Source organism: Lithobates pipiens, unplaced genomic scaffold (genome assembly GCF_037356315.1).
Source record: "Lithobates pipiens isolate NorthernLeopardFrog02 unplaced genomic scaffold, aLitPip1_a1.2 Scaffold_16, whole genome shotgun sequence".
Taxonomy (NCBI): domain Eukaryota; kingdom Metazoa; phylum Chordata; class Amphibia; order Anura; family Ranidae; genus Lithobates; species Lithobates pipiens.
Window position 1 is genome coordinate 534,111,937 of NW_027507748.1, and position 14,627 is coordinate 534,126,563.

Sequence of the window (14,627 nt, forward strand, 5' to 3'; positions counted from 1 at the left end):
TTTATTTCCAAATGACAAATTTTTTTTTTTAAATTGCATTTAATGTAAATATGAGATGTGAGGTCTCTCTGACCCCAGATCTCATATTTAAGAGGACCTGTCATGCTTTTTTTCTATTACAAGGAATTTTTATATTCCTTGTAATAGGAATAAAAGTGACACAAATTTTTTTTTTTTAAAAGAACAGTGAAAAAAGTTAAAATAAGAAAAAAAAAATTTTTTTTAACGCGCCCTGTCCCGCCAAGCTTGCGTGCCGAAGCGAACGCATATGTGAGCAGCGCCCACATATGAAAGCGGTGTTCAAACCACACGTGAGGTATCGCCGTGATCAGTAGAGCGAGAGCAATAATTCTAGCCCTAGACCTCCTCTAACTCAAAACATACAACCTGTAGAATTTTTTTTTAAACGTCGCCTATGGAGATTTTAAAGGGTAAAAGTTTGTCGCCATTCCATGAGTGGGCGCAATTTTGAAGCGTAACACATTGGGTATCAATTTACTCGGCGTAACATTATCTTTCACAATATAAAAAAAAATTGGGCTAACTTTACTGTTTTTTTATTTTTTTATTAAATAAATTATTTTTCCCCAAAAAAGTGCGCTTGTAAGTCCGCTGCGCAAATACGGTGTGACAGACAGTATTGCAACGACCACCATTTTATTCTCTAGGGCGTTAGAATAAAAAATATATATAATGTTTAGGGGTTCTAAGTAAAGGGACGGAGATAAGCTGGCAGGCAGTGAAAACAGGCAGGGGAAGCTCCATTAGCATTGCTGGCTGTCATACCAACGGCCACCACAAGAGGGCACCAGATTCCAGAAGGAACCATAGGAACGCAGAAGGCCTCAAAGCCGTGGCCTCAATTACCGGCGGCGTGGCCCAACGCGATCACGCCGGGGGGGGGGGGGGGGTCCACAGAGACGGGATGCCCTAGGCGCCAGGTCGCTAATTCTAGTCGCAAATGTGACCTGGTTTTGTCGAGCCCTGTGTTGGGTATTGTGAGTTTTGTATAAATTTCAGCGGACACTACGTGCAGTGTTGGGTGTGTGTTTCTTTCTTTTTTCTTCTCCCCGTCTTTCAGGACAGCACCTGAGAGAGTGGCTTTTCCCACCTGCCAACAGGAAATGCTCCTTCCCACATGTTGCAAGTTTTTGTGTTTCCTCTGGCAGGGCACACCTAGCGGGGAGTGAGGAGCTCTTAGGTGCTGTCCTGGCTTTCTGCTCCCACCATTTTTTCCTTACCTCAGAGCCCATTCCACAGAGATCTGCTGGGTGGGCTCCTTCTCCCTCTGAGCCGATACTTCAGGGGATACCGCTCCTAGGCACCGTGGCTGCCGGCGGACTTTGTGTGTGTTTTTTTTGGCTCAAATCTGCCCACATCTCAAACACCGCCGCCATCTTGGAACTGGCAGTCAGTGACTTTGTCCTCCAGAAGTAAAGTATCGAGAAGGGGGCGGTGCCCACGAAGCAGGCGTGGCGTCCTTTCCGCCAGGAGGAGGAAGGAACGGAGCAGTTCACTATTGGAATCCAGAAATGATGTCCTAGCCACAGACGGCGCACCACGATGGATTCGATGGCACCAGGTAAGGGGCAGATGTGTATACTACTCACACTTGCACTCTCTGTCACTCTCTCTAGTTAAAGAGGAAGCTTCTTCCGCATGCAGGAATTTAATTGTATCAGTTAAAGAACTAGATGCCACAATTCAATTGTTTTGCTCTTCACTGGCAAATCCATCCCTAAGTCAGCCATCTACCTCACAATCCTCTCAGGGCTCACTATTGGTCCCGGCGGTGGAGGCTGAAGCAGGTCCTCATACCCAAGAGTAGAGGTCGACCAATAAGGGTTTTTCTCTGGCCGATGCCGATATTTAGAAATCATGGCGGCCGATAGCCGATATATGATGCCGAATATTTTTTTTTTTTTTTTTTTTTTTTTTTTTTTTAATCCCCCTTGATCTCATAAAATCTAACACACCTTTCCCACTGGGACATTTTTCAGGCGCTTTTGGGCTAAAAATAGCGCCTGTAAAGTGCTAAACGGCTCCCCTGCAGTCTGTGTGAAAGACAGAGTGCTTTCACGCTAAGTGCCCGTTCACACAGGGGCAACACGACTTGCAGCGCGACTCAGACGCGACCTGCACACGACTTCAGCAGCGACTTGCAAAAAGACGACTGTATAGAAGTCAATGCAAGTCGCCTGAAGTCGCCCCAAAAATAGTACAGGAACCTTTTTCTAAGTCGGAGCGACTTGAGTCTCTCCTATTAGAACAGTTCCATGTACAGAACGGAGCGCGGTAGTGTGAACGGGCACTAAGGCAATGCGCTGGCAGGATCTTAAAAAAAAGTCCTGCAAGCAGCACGTTTGGAGTGGTGTATACAGCTCCTTCACCACTCCTGCCCATTGATATGAATGGGCACCACTGCCGAAGCGCATGCAATGCGATTTGGCAGCGGTGCTTCACGGGTGCATTTAACCTCTTCCTTGGCCGCTAGCTGGGTTTTGTGTGCCCCACTAGCAGCCAAATAGCGCCGCTAAAATGATGGTAAAGAGCCGCTAAAACTTGCAGCGTTTTTACCATCAACGCCTGCCCGCTCCAGTGTGAAAGCAGCCTTCATAAGTGATACAGAAAATTTCTTACATTTAAACATTTATTAAACAAAACAAACCTCCAATTAGTTTACTTGTATGTATGATTTAGATTAAAAAGAAAAACCTATATATTAAATAAAAACAGTTAGTCAAAACTTTTGGACGAAAAAAAAAAAATGGGCTAACTTTTACTGTTTTTAAAAATTTTTTTTTTTTTTTTTTTTTTTAAATAGTGCATTTTTTTGGGAAAAAAATACATTTGAAAGACCTCTGTGCAAATGCCGTGTGACCTAAAATCATTGCAACAACCGCTGTTTTATTCCCTAGGATCTCTGCTAAAAAAAAATATATATAATTTTTGGGGGTCTAAGTGATTTTCTGGCAGAAAATACAGGATTTTTACTTGTAAGCAACAAGTGTCAGAAAAGATTTAGTCTTTAAATGGTTAAACTGAGAACTTCTACACACTGAGATGATTTCATTCAAGTGTAAACATTGTATCTTTTTGTTCTTTTCTTGACTGCCCAGAGAGGAGACAAGTCGTTTCTATGACGACTCAGGCAACTTACACTGACTTCTATTACAGAAGTCTTTCCAAGTCCCGCTGTTCTAAATCTGCCTTTTTATCAGCACAATCGGCCGATGCCGATTAATTAAAAAACGGCAAATATCGGCCGATATATCGGCCGGCCGATATATCGGTTGACCTCTACCCAAGAGGGACATTCCCTCTCTTATTCTAGAGAATAGTCAGATGAAGAAGAGGAAGAAGGAATGAAGACTACGTCCTTCTAAATACAAACTGTCTTTAGAGCAAGTAGATGGCCTGTTACAGGCAATTTATACTACTTTGGCCCTAGAAGAAGACAAAAGAAATTTCTCTGCATCACAGGATGTATGCAGATCTCGGAGAGCCTAAAAATCTTACTTTTCCAGTACACTCAGGAATTTCGTGGGGCCATCAAGAAAGAATGGGCAGAACCAGAAAAAGAGTCCCTTTTCCCTTTTAAGGCCCATAAAAGGCATTTTCCATTTGCTGAAAAGACCAGACGGCGCTTTGGAATAAAGTTCCAAAACTCAATGCAGATTTTTCCCAGGTTTCAAGGTCAACTGACCTGTGTTAAGAGTTCCCATGAACAAAAGGATGGATCAACTTAAAAGAGCTTGGCAATCCATCGTGAGCAATCTCAAACCAGCCATGGCGACTACTTGTGTATCCAGAAATATGGAATATTGGGTAAATCAGCTTAAGGCCCATATTATTATAGCAGATTCACCCAAGCAAGAAATTCTTGACTTGCTCAACCTTGTCGGTGGCTGTAGCTTATATTTCAGACACATCAGCAGAGTCTATAAGAATGACGGCAAGATCTATAGCCCTAACTAACTTGGTCAGGAGGGCGCTGTGGTTGAAGACCTGGCCTGGGGATGCGGCATCCAAAAGAAAACTTTGTGGGGTTCCGTTCTTGGGAGATTTATTATTCGTGCCTGATTTAGATTCAGTCCTAGATAGGACAGCAGATAAAAATAAAGTAATTCCCTGTTAAAAATAAACCAGTTGAGTGGCTTTTTCAATCTCAAAGGGCTCAGCTACAAAGTGCCTTTTCCCTTCTGTGATGACTAATTTCTTGGTAATGTCCTTTTCCATCTTCCTGCATCAACCAGCAAAACGCAATGCCTGTTCGCTGCCAGGTGGAGAAAGGCTTCAGAATTTCCTCCCTCATTGGGCCAGTGTGTCAGTAAACCAATATATTCTGAGTATGCTGTCCCAAGGTTACGAAATAAAGCTTTTTTGGATCTTCCTCCAGAAAGATACTTTGTAACAAACCTACCAAGGGGTACAACAAAGGCCCTAGCTATGAAGAACCTGTTGAAGGATCTGATTCATCAAAGGGTTATGACTTGGGTATCTCCAGAGGACCGTTATCAGGGATTCTATTCCCATATATTCCTGATAAAAAAATAAAATAAAGTAATCCGGAAGCTTCCCTTTTGATTCTCAACTCGAAACAATTGAACAAGTCAGCCCTATACAAGAGGTTTCGTATGGACTCAATGTTCAAGGTCAGGAATCTGCTGTCCAAGGAATGCTTTATGGCATTGATCGACTAGATATGCTTACCTACATATTCCTATAGCCCCTCAGTCCCAAAAATTCCTGAGGACGGCGGTCAATATGGGGAAGGAGCTGCTACGTCTACAAGGCTCTTCCTTTCATCTGCTCCACAAATCTTCACAAAGGTTATGGTGGAAGCCCTCGCCCCCCCCCCCCCCCCCCTTCGCCTTCAGGGGATGTTGTAATCCCATATCTGGGCAACCTCCTTCTTTGCACCTTCCAGGAAGAAATTGCAAGAGGACCTGGGGTATCATATTTCAGTACAACAAAAAAAAGGTCCAGAATGTAGTAAGTATGCTACAGACAAATCAGGAGATGTCGGTCAGAAAAGTTATGTCAACCTTGGGAACTTTAACCCCGACTATGCCAACCATCAAATGGGCAAGGCTACATTTTGGGTCACTCCAGAGGCTCCTTCTAAAGGTATGGAACCACAGGCCGGAGACTCTAGACCAGGGGTGTCCAAACTTTTTTCAAAGAGGGCCAGATTCGATGAAGTGAACATGTGTGAGGGCCGACCATTTTGCCTGACATTCTTTGAACCATTAAAATTCGGTCATTCGAGCACTCATACCTGGCCCAACAAAAATTCTTGTGCCTTTGTCGCGCTCGTTTGCCTGACACACAGACGAATGCTCTGTTCTTTAGGGATACCGTTAAGTCTTAATGGTACCCCACACATTGGAAACATGGGGTGCTTTTGGTGCAGAGCAATTAAAAAAAAAAAAAAAAAGCTCTGGGACTTCTTTCCCTGCATTTTTGTGGGTATGGAAGCCCATTGAAATGCATGGGCTGCCCTACACACAGCATGCAGCCATGCAGATGTGAACCAAGGGCTTATTGGAGGGGCAGTAAAACTACATGGTTAAGCTGTTTTTACCACCCCCAACTTCTCCCCCTTTAGCTGCAGAGGGAGCAGCTGGGGGTGTACACATGCTGTGGCTGCAGCTGGAGGTATGCTCAGGGTGAATGGGCCTGCACTGCAACTACCCCGCAACTGTGTAGACTGCACATTTGCGGTATAGTGATGCTACATTTACGGGCTTAAAACAGGTGGTGAGGAGGCAACATAATGCCTCTTTACCACCTTTCAAATGCCTCTGAAAAGCGATCTGTATATGGATTGCTTTTCAGAGGAGCAGCAATCCTGGCTGCTATCACACACACAAGCACCACAAAAGCAGTTCTGATGGTACAAGAATGGGGGGGGGATCTGGATTAAAAGTAACACACATGCATACACATACACACAGACATACACACATACAGACACATGCATACACATACAGACACATGCACACACATACATACATACAGACATACACGCACATACATACACGCACATACAGACATACATACACACACACACACACACACACATACATGCACACAGATACATACAGACACGCATGCTGCACACACATACAAACACACATACATGCACACACATACAGACAGACATACACGCACATACATACAGACACACATGCACATACGCATACATACAGACATACATGGACACACACACACATGCAATCATACATGCACAGACACACACACACATGCACATACAGACACACATACACACACACATACATACAGACACACATGCACACACACACACATACACACATGCACACATACATACATACATACATACATACAGACAGACATGCACACACATGCATACAGACAGACATGCACACACATACATACATACAGACATGCACACACATACATACATACAGACATGCACACACACACATACAGACAGACATGCACACATACACATACAGACACACATGCACATACATACAGACAGACATGCACACATATACATACAGACACACATGCACACATACAGACACACATGTACACACATACATACATACAGACACACATGCACATAAATAAAGCCTTTTTAAAACGAATCTAGCTTGTAGTACAGTACCTTTCCATTCCATTTCCTCATTCAGCCGGGTACTGCACTGTAGGGGGAAGCAGAGAGCACAGCACACTCCTCTGCACTTTACTTTCACTTTTGAAGCCGACGGAGCTTCACACAGTGCCGGGGATCGGCTCATTTGACAGCCCTGATCCCGCAGCACACCAGGCGGGCCGTTCAAAACCGGACTGCGGGCCGCGATTGGCCCGCGGGCCGGACTTTGGACATGCCTGCTCTAGACCTAATGGTAATAACCTCCAGCCAGGGTCAAACGGACACTTTGGTGGTGGAGAAATCAGTAAATTATGTCAAAAGCACTACTTTGTCATCACAATTTGTTTGATCAGGAATGACCAGACGCCAGTATGTGTGGATGGGGGGCCCACCTGGATCAGTTGGCCTTAGCATTGGCTGCCTTCTCTCCAGACCTCATAGGATTCCCTGTCCAGATTTTATCGGACAACGCCACTACTGTAGCCCATATGAATAAACAGGGAGGCACAAGAAGCAAAGCTCTTCAGTTGCTGTTAGCAGAAATTCTGGAGTAGGTGGAAAACCATTTACTGTGCTTGACTGCAGTTCATTTCAAAGGCACTTTAAATTAACTGGCAGATTTTTTTTTTGAGCAGGCAGAACATTCAGAAGGCAGAGTGGAGCCTGAATCCAGAGACTTTTGCATTTATCACTAGAACCTGGGGCCATCCACACACAGCACCCACAATTATTTTCCCTTCAGAGACGACGGTTCTCAGGGGATAGATGCTATGGCACACCCTTGGAATTTTGACCTTATAGTGCAAGTGGCTGCATTGGGGGTTTTCCCGGAGAGACCAATTTCTTCAGAAACTTTGGTCACAAGATTTTTTTTTTTTTTTTTTTAAAGGTAATTACCAGATCTAGACCAGCTCCAGCTAAGCATGGGATCTCTCAGTGGTTCTGTAAGCCCTCACAAAGAAACCGTTTTGAACCACAACAAGCAATTTCTTCAAAGAATTTGACATTCAAAACTATTTCTAGTTGCAATTACATCTACAAGAAGAATCGGTGAACTGCATGCACTATCGGTTAAAGAACCTTTCTTGTCTATGTACCGAGATATGATTGTAAAACTGATCCAGGGATTTGCCAAAAGTAGCGACAGTTCAGAACCGGTCACAGGAGATAATAGTGCCAACCTTTTGCTCAAACCCTTTGGGAGAAAGGTCAGTTTTACAACCTGGATGTGAGAAGATGAGAAGAACCATTTGCATTACCTGGGAGTAACAAAAGATTTTAGGTCCTCGGACCCTATTTATTTTTTATTTTTTCTGGAAACAAAAAGGGCCACCAAGCATCAAAGGGGTCAATTGCTAGATGGCTTGTAATCGGCTATTTTGGTAGCCTACTCTCAAAGGGGACAATCTCCCCCCGCCGGGAATTCAAGCACACTCTACAAGGGCTCTAGCCACTACATGGGCAGAAAAAGCTTGTGCCATGCCAGATCAAATTTGTAAGGCTGCTACGTGGTCAAGTTATTTAACATTTGTCCGTCATTACAGATTGGATCTTCTGTCAGCAGGGGGATCAGGCTTTTGGCAGCAAGGTCCTGCAGGCTGTGGTCCCTCCCTAGTTTGTAAGTCTCGTTTGTCCGCTCAGGTGCTGTCCTGAAAGACGTTTAGGGAAAATTCAAGTTGGACTTACCGGTAACTTCTTTTTCATGAGTCTTTCAGGACAGCAGCGACCCGCCCTATGTGTTATTTTTTTATTTTATTTATTTTTTATGCTGTGACTAACCGTATTATGGTTGTGTGTTCGGTGGAAGGTGTGTTTCCTGTTGGCAAGTGGGAGGAGCCACTCTCGTGCTGTCCTGAGACTCCTGGAAAACAAGTTACCGGTAAGTATAGAATTTTCTTTTTTTTTTTTTTTTTTTTTTTTTTTTTTATTACGTAAGATGCAGAGTCTGGTAAGCAGTAAGCAGTATGACTGCTAAATTGAGAAAATGCCAAAAAAAAAAGTTTAGTGACTTTTGTAAACATTTTGTTGATTGGAATATTTTGATGCCTTTTTTATTTTTTTCATGTAGGTCCAGTTTTGCTTGTGGATTGGCAGGAGCTTTAGCATCCAATCCAGTTGACGTTGTTCGAACTCGTATGATGAACCAAAGAACCCTCTGTGAAGGGCAAAGCTATAAGGGCACAATGGATTGTTTACTGCAGGTATGTTTTATTTCACTTGGAGCTTTTTACCATGTGTTAACATTGAGCCTTGTCTTAAAAGCTATATTTTTTGTAAATATAATTTGTGCTAATTTAAATCTCCACTCTGAAAAAATAAATAAGTTAGATTGGGCTAGTATGGTTACTTTTCGGGCCATGCTGCAGCGACTTCCCATCTCTTAGACCCCCTTTTACACTGGGGCGTTTTTCAAGCGTTTTTTAGGCGCTTTAGCGTAAAATCTGCTGCGCTGGCAGGACGTGAAAAGGTCCTGCAAGCAGCTTCTTTGCTGCGCTGCAAAGAAGCTGCTTTAAGAACTTTTGACGCCCTGCCAGCACTGCGCCTCAGTGTGAAAGCACTTGGGCTTTCACATTGGGATTGCAGATGAGGCTTCTTTCAGGTGCTCCTTCTTTTTTTTTTTTTTTTTTTTTTTAAACGGTAAAGCGCCTGAAAAAACGCCCCAGTGTGAAAGGGCTCTTACTGTGAGTATAGCAAGTCGATCGTTCAGATCCTTCTCCATTCAAAAAACATCTTGTATTCTTATCAGTGAATATAAGACATTCTGTGATTTGATGAGAGGAGGGGCTGATGAATATCATGCTCTACCTTCATCCAGTAAAGCCCCATAGACACTATCAAATTTTCTACTGTTATGTGTTTGTTTTTTGTTTTTTTGTTTTTTTTCCCTTCAGATTTACCAAAACCATGTAATATGAGGTCAAACCTTAGGAGTTCCAATTTGTATGAATTCAGGCAGGCCCTTGCACTACATGGTTTTGGTAAATCTGAAGGAAAAAAAAAACAGCAGAAAATCTGATGTGTGGGGCTTAACAGAACCTGCAATTCAATTTTTATTTTATTTTTTGCTTATGTAGGGGATGCCGGGTGACCCACTAAACTCACTGTAATAGATGGGCAGTCCCAGCAGCACCAATGACAATTTAACCATCTCCAGCAGCCCTCTGGGTGTTGCATAGCATTCATTAGCACTAACCACACTGACCCAATCTAGCTTTTAAAAATCAGATTTTCCTGTAGTTCAGCTTTAATATTGCCAACTAAGTGGGAGCTTATAAATCCAGTACTTTCTTTTTTTAATTCGAAAAACAAACTTTATAGAGAGGAGAAAGGAAAAAAGAAAAGGGCAGACATAGTAGGCATACGTATGGTACAATAAATAACATGGGCAGAACAATATTGCATACGTGAGTGTATTGGGTTATTTGCACTGTATAGGGTTGGATACCCATCATGGGTAAAGCCATTTTGTGACAACGGGAAGAGGGAGCAGACAAAAACAAAAAAGGGAAGGGGACATAAAAAGAAACCCATGGGGTGGGAGAAACACGGAAAGGGAAAAGCGGAGGGGGGGACGGACAAGGGATCAATATAGCAACGTTTCAAGTACATGTCTCCCCATCCTCCAACCATCTATTCCAGATCTGCTCATATTTAAGTGGACATCCTCTATGTACATAGATCATCAACTTCTTATACAGGAGAGTGTTGTTAATCTTTTTTTCCAGCACTGGACTGTGGGGGAGGAGGGCCTGCATCCAGCCGCGAGCAATCACTTTTCTTGCTAGAAACAGCGTTTCATGTAAAAAGGTGCGAAGGGGTTTGTCAGCGTCTAAATCTGGCAACAGACGGAGCAGGCACATCTTTGGGTCCAGGCTAGCAGGAGAGCCCATCTGATCATGGAGAAAGCGTATCGCCTGTATCCAGTATGTTTGGATAACTGGACAGGACCATATAAGGTGATAGAAGGAGCCTGGGGTGTAGTTGCATAAGCGGCATCCTGGATTGTAACCGTGCTATTCTCTGGGGAGTCAGGTATGTCCTATGTATGATGTACAACTGTGTGAGGCGGTCCGACAGCCTGGGGGAGACTCTCTTCACATCCCCCAAGATTTCATCCCTCTCCCCATCCTCAATTATTCCAACATCCACCTCCCATCTGGTCTTGGCAACATAAGCTAATGCCACGGTGCCTGGGAGACGGATGGCGGAGTAGAGGGTGGAAATCAACTTGGTTGGCCCAGCACCTGTGATTATGTCAACTATAGGGGGGACTGTCAGAGTTGGGTTGGAGCCGGCAAATTGAGTTTGTAAAGCATGTCGGAGCTGTAAGTATCTGAAGAAGAGATGGTTAGGGAGTGAGAATTCTTCCTTTAGCGTTTGGAATGATTTGAGCCCAGTGTTAGTCATAATTTGGTGCATGTACAGGATCTGCGGGGTCTGGGACGGACAACAGTTCAGGCAAATGAGTGTTGAAGCAGAGAGGAGTATGAGAATGAACCTGTGGGGTCCCAAGTTTTTTTTTTTTTTTTTTTTTTTTTTTTTTTTTTTTTTAGGGCTGTCCGCCATATCCTCCGGTGGTGTGTCAGCATGTCTACTTTGTGATGGGGGGGAACGTCTTGACAATGGGGCCCTAAGGACTGACTGAAGTGGGGTATGAGCTGGGTCGTCAGGGTATTTGCAAAGCAATATCTGGTATCTTGGTAGCTCACTCTTGTCAAAATGATAAAAATGGGACAATTGGGAGGCAAGATAATACTCCTGGAAATCTGGAAGAGCAGCCCCTCCCATTGTCACTGGGTTCTTCAGAATTCTCCAAGACAATTTGTGTCTGCTGTGACCCCATATAAATGAATTAAGAATTGATTCAAATGTTTTGAAAAAAAAAATTGTGGTGTATATACAGGGGTACATGCCACACCAAATAAAGTATCTTAGGTAGGCGTATCATTTTGACCAGACTAATGGGTCCCATAACACCCAGAGGTAGTCTAGCCCAGGTTTGTGTCTTGTTCTTGATCAGGGTGTAAAGGGGTTCAATGTTTAGGGGTACATAGTCTGTCAGCGATCTAGTGACCTGCACTAAATCCAGTACTTTCTATTATCTTGATTGTATACATTGCAGAGATTTCATGTTCTATTATCAACTCCATTTTTGTGATGAGCTTGTTTTTCTTTTTAGACTTGGAAGAATGAAGGATTCTTTGCTTTGTACAAAGGCTTTTGGCCAAACTGGCTAAGACTGGGACCATGGAATATTATTGTATCCTTTTTAATTCGGGCATGTTTAATCTATGCTGTTTTTATATGAAGTTCATTTAACCTCCTTCTGACATTTTTTTTTTTTTCTTCTTTTTTTTAACGTGAACATCATATATATTTTATTATCTATCCAATTATAGATCTCATTAACTGGCTCCTTTCTTTTATGAATAAAGAGTCAGTGACAATTGACTGACTGTCCATTTATAACTGAGCATCGTAAACTGTCTCCTGTCCATTCATCTTCAGTGCAGCTGAGGCTGCAGAGAAGGGACTGGGGAATCTGTGTCCTTAGTCCCTTTCCCTGTCTCGAAGGGGAGATGGTTGGTGCCACCTATCAGTGCTGCATATTAAAGCCATTGTCATATGACAAAAAAATAAATAAATTGGTATCGGTGAGTACTTTGGGGGAAAAGAAATCGGTACTTGTACTCGGTCTTAAAGTGGTATCGGTATATGGTAGTTAAACTCAATTTAAAAAAATAAAATAAAATACACTTTAATTGTAATGCCCACATACACAAAATAATACCCTAAGACCCTTTTCACACTGATGCGCTTTACAAAGCACCTCTCCTTTTACTCCAATGTGAAAGCTTGAGGGCTTTCACACTGGAGTGGTGCGCTGGCAGGACAGAAAAAAAAGTCCTGCAAGCAGCATCTTTGAGGCGCTGTAAGAGCGGTCTACAAACCGCTCCTAAAGCACCCCTGCCCCTTTTTTTTTTTTTTTTTTTTTTTTTTTTTTAAATTGCTTCTTTAAAAACTAAATTTGATCAGAACTGAACAAACTTATCCTCAGGTAATCAAAAGTAAAAGAAAAATGTCTGTTGAACCATTTTTAATATTCTTTGTTTAGCATTTATAGTATCCAAATGTCAAGCTGGATGGACTTGGGAACATTGAGAATGTAGTGAAATAAGTCACATTAAGTAATGCATTATTGTCTGATCAGTAGTTAGCTGTTGTATCCTTAACTCGCTTTTAGTTCTTTATTACGTATGAACAGCTCAAGAGACTAAACCTGTGATGTAGAAGCTATGAATCTGACCAAGTCGTTTTCTCAACGCCAAGAACTATCTTGAATTTCAAACTCCCTTCTTGATGTCACCAGTGGAATGTGTCAATGTATCGGGTCTGTTGACATTTAGAGGCCAAATGCCAGTAGGGCAGTCTGATAGCACAAGAGGCTTCTATTGATAAATTGGGTTCTGAAGGGATAGTCAGCAATGCTTGGATTGTAACCCTAGAGGAACGAATTGCCTGTAATCTTGTTAAGGTCAAACAAAGCTTCTGTTTCTAAAATTCCCCCCCCCCCCCTTTTTTTTTTTTTTTTGACCGGGTTTAAAAAAGCTCTAGCACAAAAGTAACCATTTTTGTATATTGCCCATTTTTAGTTTATTTACACAAATTTTTGTTTTTAGACTGCCTCTTTTTTTTTTTTTGGGGTATTTTGACACCCATGAACCACCCCCCCCCCCCCCCCCCCCGAAAAAAAAAGTCACTTGCACAATTCCACTCTTAAAGTACTAACACTCATGAATTTAGTTTTTGTTTCTAATTGCATTCACAGAAGGGCCTGACTGTAGCCCACCATGTCATATGATGTTGGAAAAGCCTGTAGTATAAGTTGCCATCATCTATGCCAGTTTCTTGTCTTTTAAAGGAGACCTGTCTTCAGAAGCTGTTATTGCTGACCGCCTCCCTACTTGTTGCTTGGCTGTAGTATTAATATTCTGGCTTCAGTATTTTCCTGGATCACGGGCCCAGTACAAGTAAGCAGATGACAAATTCTTACTTCACTCTGACACTCCTGAACTACATAACTGTGGAATCCCAAAGATTTAGAATCTATTGAAGCCTAGGCATTTAGCAGTATTAAGAGGTCAGATGTGGCAGCTGCTGTTTGTCTTTCATGATCGGCTTCTTTTAAAGAATGCAGACAGTCTGTTACTGCAGGTTTAGCAGTACCGCATTCTAGGATGACACATACACTTTTACCCAGTGGGCACTAGAAAGACTTCATGGAATTAAAATTTTATTGCTGAGTAACAAAAAACAAAACAAAAAAAAAACATTTTCTTGTTTTCAGGTTACAGAAGTGTCCATCTTTCAGTATCGCGCTCTGTACAATTCTACAGATTGGCATGCTGTACATCCACTTAAAGTATACATAATGCATATTTAAGTGAATATGGATAGATCAATTTTACTAATTTATTTATCACTAGTGAATTTTCTATATCTAAAAGAAAAAAAAAAAAGTTTTGGACAGAGTAGAGATGGAGTAGAACACAAGTCTGATTTGTACTACTGTTAAGGAGATTCTTCTTTTTGTATTTGTCATGTTTACCATTATCGGCGAATGAAAGCAAACATTTTGAGTTGTCGCCTAAACTGTATTAGAAGGGAAATTTTCCAATGAATTCTTGTGACAACCAGGGATGCCCTCATTTTGGGGAGATTTTCTCTCCCTTCCTGTTTTGGCCATAAGGCAGGAAGTGAATAAAAATCCCCTAATGGGTCACATCGCAAACAAACTGACATGTTATAACCCTTGGACCTTACTCTATCCAAAATAAAAAGGTATAGTTCTACATTAATTTATTTGCGCAAGCAACATGTGTGTTATAAATGCATATTTGCATTATTTTTGTTACTAAATAGCTTCTTAGGTCAGTTAGTTGGTCTTATTTAGTTAAACCAAGACATTGGGATTTTTTTT

At 42.2% G+C, this 14,627-nt stretch overlaps 1 protein-coding gene across 1 annotated transcript in view; it reads left to right on the forward strand.

The window, feature by feature from the left end:
• Nucleotides 1-13,376, forward strand: part of SLC25A30 (solute carrier family 25 member 30) — a 57,024-nt gene extending 43,648 nt beyond the window's left edge. Inside the window, exons 8-10 of the mRNA XM_077483222.1 lie at nt 8,715-8,847; nt 11,826-11,906; nt 12,891-13,376. Coding sequence (XP_077339348.1) covers nt 8,715-8,847; nt 11,826-11,906; nt 12,891-12,932 — 256 coding nt within the window. The 3' untranslated portion in view covers nt 12,933-13,376. The remainder of the gene's footprint in view (nt 1-8,714; nt 8,848-11,825; nt 11,907-12,890) is intronic.
• The last annotated feature ends 1,251 nt before the right edge of the window (nt 13,377-14,627 follow it).